The sequence below is a fragment of the Protobothrops mucrosquamatus genome, unplaced genomic scaffold (assembly GCF_001527695.2).
Source record: "Protobothrops mucrosquamatus isolate PMUCROS unplaced genomic scaffold, P.Mucros_1.0 scaffold_88, whole genome shotgun sequence".
NCBI lineage: Eukaryota > Metazoa > Chordata > Lepidosauria > Squamata > Viperidae > Protobothrops > Protobothrops mucrosquamatus.
The window spans coordinates 129,393-139,030 of record NW_015386164.1 but is presented as its reverse complement, the minus strand read 5'-3'; the positions used below and the strand labels follow the sequence as shown (position 1 = coordinate 139,030).

The 9,638-nt window shown below is 34.6% G+C and overlaps 1 protein-coding gene across 1 annotated transcript in view; it reads right to left on the bottom strand.

Annotated features, from left to right (window-relative positions):
- Window positions 1-9,638, bottom strand: part of GSK3B (glycogen synthase kinase 3 beta) — a 146,919-nt gene that overhangs the window by 32,769 nt on the left and 104,512 nt on the right. The window contains exons 8-9 of the mRNA XM_029283856.1: window positions 6,693-6,731; window positions 3,429-3,615 (exon numbers count right to left, since the gene is read on the bottom strand). Coding sequence (XP_029139689.1) covers window positions 3,429-3,615; window positions 6,693-6,731 — 226 coding nt within the window. The remainder of the gene's footprint in view (window positions 1-3,428; window positions 3,616-6,692; window positions 6,732-9,638) is intronic.

Below are 9,638 nucleotides of genomic sequence, written 5' to 3'. Positions count from 1 at the left end.
CGGCCGGCCTGGCGTAGTTTGATTATGTTTTAGTGGGGGTTTTGTATGGGGTGTTTTTAGAACAGGCCTGTTATTTAATTTGATTTTAGAACAGAAACTTGTGTATATTTATCGTGGTTTTTAGTATCGCCTGTTCACCGCCCTGAGTCCCGTAAGGGAGATAGGGCGGTATATAAATTTAATAAATAATAATAATAATCAAGATCACGTGAAGTATTAATACCAGTTTACAATGCCTTGGTAAGGCCACACTTGGAATACTGCATCCAGTTTTGGTCACCATGATGTAAAAAAGATGTTGACACTCTAGAAAGAGTACAGAGAAGAGCAACAAAGATGATTAGGGGACTGGAGGCTAAAACATATAAGGAACGGTTGCTGGAATTGAGTATGTCTAGTTTAACGAAGAGAAGGACGAGGGGGGACATGATAGCAGTGTTCCAATATCTCAGGGGCTGCCACAAAGAAGAGGAAGTCAGGCTATTCTCCAAAGCACCTGAAGGCAGGACAAGAAGCAACGGGTGGAAACTAACCAAAGAGAGAAGCAACCTAGAACTAAGGAGAAACTTCCTGACAGTTAGAACAATTAACCAGTGGAACAACCTGCCTCCAGAAGCGGTGAATTCTCCAACACTGGAAGTTTTTAAGAAGAAACTGGACAGCCATTTGTCCGAAATGGTATAGGGTTTCCTGCCTGAGCAGGGGGTTGGACTAGATGACCTCCAAGGTCCCTTCCAACTTTATCATCATCATCATCATCATCATCATCATCATCATCATCATCATCATATTATTATTATTATTATTATTATTATTATTATTATTATTATTATTATTATTATTATTAATCCTTGTTAGGGAAGACAGGGAAATGGAACATTTCTATCATTTCTTTGCTATCCATAAGAACAGGAACATCTATAGACCAACGCCTTTTCTTTTATTTGAATATATCATCTCTGCAATTATGGGCTAAGAGTGTATACCCTGCCTTAGAGATCTTTCATCCTTCTTATATATTCTTATGTGTCATGTTCGTTTTTAAATAATTACTAGGCATTCTATGTAGTCAGTTGGCTTGTTCTGGTGTCTGTTTTTTTTTTTATTGAAAGTGCTTTTAAATGTGCTTTCCATTCCTGCTTTGCTAAGGATCCCAATCATCTTGATCTTTTCTCCTGCAATACTTCAATATATTCCAGTCAAGGAGGCTTGGTCAGGTTGTATTTTTCTTTATAGAGAGAGTTCAAAGCTCATCTTGTTTTCTTCATACTCCGGATAGTAGCATATAAACAGCAAGACTGTTTTGCGGAATGTCAGATACCTCCTCATAAGCTACTTTCTGAACACTTAGACTTGGAAGATTGATGCCAGCTCTATAAGGTAGACCAGACTAAGAAACAGACGTCCTGTAGCTCTAAAGCCACTTTTATTAGCAGAGCTACAGTAACAGAATCATGCAAGTTTGAATGTGGTTCCCTTCCTCTTATCTTCCTGTGAATTGAGAGGTAGGGGATGCTGCCTCAGTCAGTTTCCCACACCTCAACCACCTTCTTGGTTTGGGCTCAAGCTTCATTTATCTGATTGTTGCCTTGGCAACAGATCTTTCTTCTATCATTCAAAGCCACACTCTATACTCAATACATTTGGGCAGACACAATGGTTGTCTCCAAATATCTGAAAAGCAGTTTCATGTAGCAGATGAAGTATACTGTTCCATATTTTCCAAATGGCAGAGAGTACTAACATTTCTAATTAACTATAAGGAAGCTGGCCTGCAATACTGCTCACTTTATAGATTTATCACAATCGCATACTTTCAGAGGTATAAAAAAACAAAAATGATTTTATAATTATATTTGAGTGGACTAACAAATAATAAAAAAGAACTGCTCAAAGAAGTTGCAACTATCTGCATGTATTTATTTATTTGCATGCCTCCTTTATTATTTTTACAAACAACTCAAGACAACAAACATATCCAACACACCTTCCTCCTCCTATTTTCCTCATAACAACAACCCTGTGACGTGAGTTACATTGAGAGAGAGTAGCCTAAGATCATGTAGCTGGATTTCATGGCTAAGCCAGGACTAAAACTCATAGCCTCCTGGTTTCTAGCCTGGTGTCTTAATCACTACACTAGACCAAACTGGGTCTTTCACGTTGCAGATCGAAGATGATAATGGTTCATCTTTGAAACCAGCTGATTAAACTCTATCATGAAGAATAAGCTGCTTTATTACTAAACTCTATCATGAAGAATAAGCTGCTTTATTACTAAACTCTATCATGAAGAATAAGCTGCTTTATTACTAACTCATCTTGAAGTTTGGGGGAAAAATCGATCTGGAGAGCCACTGATAAGCTGCATGGATAATTCTGATACAGACAGATCAATGATCTGACTTGGCATGGTAGCTTCTTAAAAAGTAGTTGTGCTGTTCAAGTGCTATTGGACCATGTACAAAAAAATATACTTCACAATTTCATGGGACAATAAAGAAAAAATGCTCAGAGTGAAGAATTACTTTCACTTTTTGTACAAATAACTATTCTTCCAAATAGAACTGCATTAATAATAGTAAAGACCTACACATACTTATTCAGAAGATTTCTTAGCCTTTTGGCTAAGATCAAATGTATACCTATTCAGAGGCAACTTATTCAGAGCTATATAGAACTTATGATTTTCCTACATTAATATGTAAAAACATTTCTAATTAAAAAGTACTGCTTTTAGAAAAAGAAGTATTATTTTAACTATTAAACGTGAGCAGGAAAATAATCTGGAAAAGGGTGGTCTCCCTTATAGTACTTAGAAGACACCACTTTTAAAATGTGTGTGCATGATGTATATTTAGTTGGTTACTTTGGAAGGAACTATTTAGTTGGTTACTTTGCCTCTTCAGAAAGTTTGGGCTGCAGACATGATTCCCAAAAATATGAAACATAAGTAATGATTTTATTTAATATTTAGCACAATTTGAAAATATATTTAATCCCACTGTGTGTATAAGCTTACCATTTTATATTTAAAATTTGACTATTTGGTGTTCTAACTTACTTATTTTGAAGTAATTATTATATTCATTGCTTAGTAAAAATTGCACTATGGACTAACTTCATCTACATTCATTTATTAATAATCAACTAGGAAATGACTTGCTAACTGTGATAGAGATCACTTAAATTATGGATTCAATTATATTTTACATCATCTTGTCTCTATCAAGAATGAACTGGCTACACAGAGAGAGAGAGACACACACAGACAAAGACACATACAATTTGTAAATGTTTCCCTTTGTTCCATTCATCTATGCTGTGGAAAGAGTATTTTCTTTTGAAGCGCCCAACACTTTATCCATCATTTCACCCTAACTTTATTTGATAGGATGCCATATGCTGGCATAATGTTTCCAAATTACCTTGAGTAGTAAAGTTAAAGAGTGCAGGTTTCTCTCGACCACTTGGCAATTTGATGTTTGGGTCCCGTAATTCATCAAAGAAAGAATGTGCACATGCTTCCAGTGGAGTCAGGCGGGCAGTTGGGGTATATTCCAACAGGCGGCTACATAGAGCTATTGCTTCTGGTGGAGTGCGGGGTCGGAAGACCTGTGGGAAAAAAAGAGGACAGGCTGACCATTTTGTTTTACACATTAACAGACTATGAGCCTGAACAATTAAGCTGGTGTAGGTATTATTTTGTTTTGTTTTTTTAAAAAAGCTAATATCTTTACCAATTGGCTAAGGCAAAAATGCTTATTGGCAAGGAGCTATATTGAATAAAGTTGAATTTACAAAATCCCTGAGGATATGACAGATATAAGGCACCAAGCTGAGGAAATCTGGGAAGAAAGGAAATAATACCTTTAAAAACATAAATGATGCCACTAGGTTATGCAGATGGGCTGGAAAAGAGGAAAAAAGCAAGTGATGGGATATTTTGAGGATTGAGTGTTATATAATCCCATTTAAACCTGACTAAATCCAAAACGTAGATTTGGATTTACCAAACTGGTTTATGCTAATTTGCTAATAGGGGTTTTAATCACTTGTCTGGGATGTTGTAGGTTCTCCTGCTTAAGCGGGGGACTGGACTAGAAGACTTCCAAGGTCCCTTCCAGCTCTGCTCTATTCTATTCTATTCTATTCTATTCTATTCTATTCTATTCTATTCTATTCTATTCTATTCTATTCTATTCTATTCTCAACATGCAATCATCACTTTTACACTGCATATTTTCTTGGAAATTCAGGACTGCCTTAAATGTTAAACTTCCTGATAGTGAAATCAATTAATCAGTGGAATGGGTTGCCTCCATAGGTTGTGTTCTAGTTCTAAACTGTGGGTTTTTTTTAACCTATGTGAAAGGTCTTGGGAGGATAAGCAATGGTTAAACCCTTAGTGTATTGTATGATAAACTGAATTCACAGTTCCACAAAATGAACGCAATAGCATATAGACCACATGCAAAATCAAATGCAGATCTGCATAAATACATTTTTAAAAGACACATTAACTTCAACCACAAGGAAAGTGCTTTAAATATATTCTAATCTCTAATATAGACGGGGAGAGACTGAGCCCAATTTTATATACTACTATAAAAATGATGAGTTTCTACAAAGCAATCAAAACTTATGAGGGAGAGTCCAAACACCAGATTAAAACAGAACAGAATAGAATTTAGAGTAAATGAAAACAAAAAGAACCAAAATGCTTATCAATTTTTAATCACTATATAAAAATCCCAAATTAATGCTGAAGCAGCCGTGCATTTTTTTGACAAGGCAACTTTGATGTAATAGAGTGATCGGATGATGAAAGGAGAGTACAACTCTTCCTACTCCAATTCATCACTAGAAACACCTCTCACTCACCCATATATTTAAATACCCATCCCCATATAGCTCCTTTCTTCTAATTGCACTGAAATCCAGTTTTTGATTTGTAGGAGTAAACTGTGTGAAAGAGAAGATGCTCCCAAATCCATACACTAGGCAATTTCCCTCTGTAAATGGACCTGAAAAAGCAGGATTTGAAATCCTGTGAATATTGTTTCATCTCACTTAGCCTTGCCTTACCTTATAACTTAAGCCAGGAGAGTGATGAGGCACTCTCAGCTGTTCTCCTAATTCTTTCATTCCAAGAGCGGCAATTGCTTTATAGACCTGATAATTTTCAGATGAAAATAATATGAGGGGAACTATTGCAATAGCAGCTTCTGAATAGAAAACACAATACAGTAGTAATTGTGCTTGGGCACACATTTTGAAAGAAAGTGAATGGATAAGAGATTGAAAAATAGTCTTACATATGTAACAATATATATGATGAGATGAACAGTGGAGGTAGAATTTAAGAGCAAAGAAATCAATGCCATTGGTCCAAACGTTTCCTCCAGATATCCAATATGGGAACTAATTTGGATTTTTATTCTAAAATGTTTTAATTGATTCATTAGATGTGCATATTTTTATGATTCTTAGATAATTTTGAGAGTTATGTATTAAAATGACATGGGACATTAATGTCACATTATTATTATTTTAATAGCAATAGCGATAGCACTTATATACCACTCCATAGTGCTTTAGAGCATTCTCTGGGCGGTTTACAATGTCAGCATATTGCCCCCAACAATTTGGGTCCTTGTTTTACTGACCTCGGAAGGATGGAAAGCTGAGTCAATCTTAAACCCCATCAGGATCGAACTCCAGATTGTGGGCAGAGTTAGCCTGCAATACTGCATTCTAACCACTGTGCCACCAAAACTCCCAGTTATTAAAAAAATTTCTGCTTCCTGCTTTACATTGTTTCCTTGTTTCAACTTGTTCTTAAGAAAGGTTTATTACTTTACTGATATGGGCAAACACAAATACTACAGAACAAGGAAATGTAAAGTATTTTTCCACTACGAGCCCTGGGTGAATTGTATGATCTCTCTTTGAAACACAGAAGAGTATGTGGATTTGAGAATCTTCTACTGAGGATGCAATTGTTGCTGTGAAACAAAACAAAAGGCAATGGATGTGATGGAAGCAAGGATGCTTTGTATGAGGACAAAAATGAATGGAAGACTATGGAGAATTAGTTTTAGCTATATTCCCTTTTCTTACCTTATGCCATATCTTTTTTGGCATAATGTTCACTCATAAACACATTACGCACATAGATTAGGTATTTCTGTCCCAATATGAAATTCCAAGTGCAATTCAATCTAATGATTACAGCCAAAGGGAATATTTGTAAAGAAACATACTTAATCTAGTATCCACCAGATCTTTTAAAATATCATTCTTATCACCTCTAATTATGATAATTTTTAATTTGCTTTTATTTTGAGGGAGACAATTAATATAGCATTCATTAATAAGCTAGCAGAAATTATTCTCATATTTCTTCTCATGTTCTATAATTAAAATTGAAGCAGCCAACATAATTGCAAGCACTATCAGGGAGTTATTTTTCTTTGAAAACTTGAAATGAATCATGAGATGTTTGCATAAATGTTGAAAAATGTAAACATTACTTCTATTCCCAAACATCTAATTTTACAATAGGAAGAGAATATTAGCTGACTGCTCCTTGTAGTCTAATAACTTGGCGTAAACTTTTCAATCCTAATTTTGTTTTTGTTTCCCCAGCAATTAACCTGGTGATATGGAAAAAAAAATTATATACATACCCGTACTCCTGAGGTGAAATGTCCTGTTCCTGACGAGTCCTAAGGATGATAATGCAGTGAAATAATCCAAACAGGGGGAGTCAATCCAAAAGTATAGTCCAGCAAGGAAAAATATATCCAATATTATAAGAAATCCAAAGTGATGGGGAAATATTAAATGTTTAATACAATTAGAACCTTTAAACATCAGCAGCAAGTCCAAAAATTAATAAAAATAATTTTGCAAAGCTGAGGCATAATATAGAAACATTTTACTTTAATGCATGTTCCAATGCCAGTGATTTTACTAAAAGGTAACAAAAATATGAAATCAAATGTCTGTATAAAAGTAAAATTATATTGAATTTTCAAAACTAAGCTATAGATCTCCTCCCTATCTTGGAGAGAGATAGCCACAGGAAGGAGCATGAGACATGCAATCATGCACAGACTCATTTATTCCTGTTTATTTATCCTAAAAGCACAAGCTAAAAAGTGTTCTGATATAACACTTCTAAGAGAGAGAATCATTAAGTTTCTCATTTCTAAGATGACCACTTTAAATGTCTATACGCTACATCAGGCCACCGCGGATTATTCTTCATCTTGGATTGACTTCCCCGCCAATGGATTTTTTAGCGTTTAGATTTTTAGTTGATATTTCATTAGGATGCTTCAGGAACTGGACATGACACTTCAGGAGTGATGGTAGGATCTAACTTACTTTCCCCTTTATTGTGGTTTCCTCCCTTATGCCCTCAGTCATTTATAAGTGCAGGGGATTTATGTTTTTCTTTTTTAAGAGCAACTGATGATGACAGAAAGATACTGCATTCTTTAATTCTTCCCACCCCAATCTGTTCTGATGTTTTATTCACCCACTAAGAACTACTTAACAACATACAAACAACTAACATTAAAAGCAAGGGACTGTCACAGTTACAGATCAAGTAGTCAATAATACAGTTTGCCAACACTTAAGCACAATGGGGCTACCAAAACAAGAGATGTTTTCAGCATTCTATTGTGCATAGGTGTCAAAGGACATATTGTAAGGTTCACTGTTAGCTGTGAACTGCCCTCACTATTATGTTTTGAAGAGAATAGTTACTATTTTTCATGTAGTTTTCAGTGAGGGAATTGCTTGCATAAATAATCCGCGGATTAGTTTTTAGTCTGCGGACTAAAACTTAGCACTTGGGTCTAAAAGCCGGCCCTTCTCAAGAAAATCTATTGAAATCTGAAGCAATCTTGACCAAGGAAAGGAAAAGCTGACAACACAAAGGATAATGCAAGTGGGCAGACTAACCTTTAGTATGCAGACTAAATACGGCCAAATAAATGCACAGGAAAGCCACAAGCAGAAAACTAAAGTGACACATGTGAATGCTGACTAGAACTATATGATTTCAATTCTTAGTAAATTATAATTTACTATAATCACATATAGTATTTTAATTAATTTGCTCAGTTTACTTATTAATATAGTATGTTAAATGACATAAAATGCCATGCTGGAAAAAAAACCCCTATCATGAATATTGCCATGGAATATACTTCTGTTGAATGTTCCAACTTTCTCCAGGATATGCCATTTCATTTTCCTCTGCAGCCATAGAGGAATTACCATTTTGTAGCCCCTAAACATGTTCAATTTGCATTGCATTGTTATGGAGAGGAGAGTTCTATCCCTCCTCATTTATGTTCTATTTCTGCCTAGTTATTCTCATTCCCATATTGATATCTTTCATATTTATATTTAATACATTAAACCTAGTACTGTTTGTAGGATTTTTTGCCCATCACTTCTTTTAGCTAAAGATTCTTTTTATAGTTCTCAAAACCTTAAGATTTGATAATATTAGTAGCATCTTCTTATTTTATGGAAAAGTTTAAAAGATCATAATAAGGTTTCAACCTGAAATAATGGTTTAAAAAATCTATCATAATAATTGTCCATTAAAATGTATGTATTATACATTCATGATTTTATCTGGACAGGATTTAAAACTGTGTAGTATATTGGAGGCAAAATATTAGTGTGTATTTATACTATTTTTAAAGTGGCACATTTTCCAAGTTCAATATAAATTTCCACAACTTTGTCCCACATGCTGTACCACCTACCAATTATGGGCCCAGCACACTGGAGTACAAGTATTATAGAATTTTATTTGGTTGTAATAAAAAAAAATTGTATTCAGCAATAACACTGTACAAATGCTTTTTGAGTGAAACAGGACTTCTAGAACTACTCATTAAAGGCATGAAACAGTTATAGCCACTCAAAGGTTGTTCTTTGAAACACTGCTGGAAAATCCTAGCTGCTGTTTTGTGTTGTTGTAGTGTTGAAATGTAGTTAACTGAGACTATGAATGAGGCTACAATATGATGCTGAGAAATTTTGCTTTTTTGGACAGATGTGGCCTATTTAAGTGCAATACGAAAGAATACAGCAGCTATATACCTCAACAGAGTAGTCTTAACATAGAAGAGAAAAAGGAGAGAGGCAATGAATCAAGTCAAGGATTAAAGCACAATGTTACATAATTCTCTATGAATCCGATCCTACCCACAATGTTCTGATCATGGAACTGTATTGCATTCAGAAAGTGGTTGAGAATTCTAATTTTCATTTATATAAAGTGACATTTTTAAACCATGAGTTCAAAAAGTGCCAAAACAAGATTAGCTAAAGGAATTTCTTTTATCTTAAAAAAGTTTTATTTGGGGGGTGGGTCAATAAGTGATTGTTTTAACAAAAAAGGACATGTGGAAAAATCTACTGGCGATACTATATATTTATGAAAAAGAAGCCAAAATGGGAATTTTTAAGAATTTTTAAGAATTTTTACTGAATACTTATAGAAAACGATATATACTTATTTTTCAGAGAATAGCTTCATAAAGTTATTGGCAGCCTAATCCTAAATTCATTTTACAATATCTTGATCCTGGTATTATATT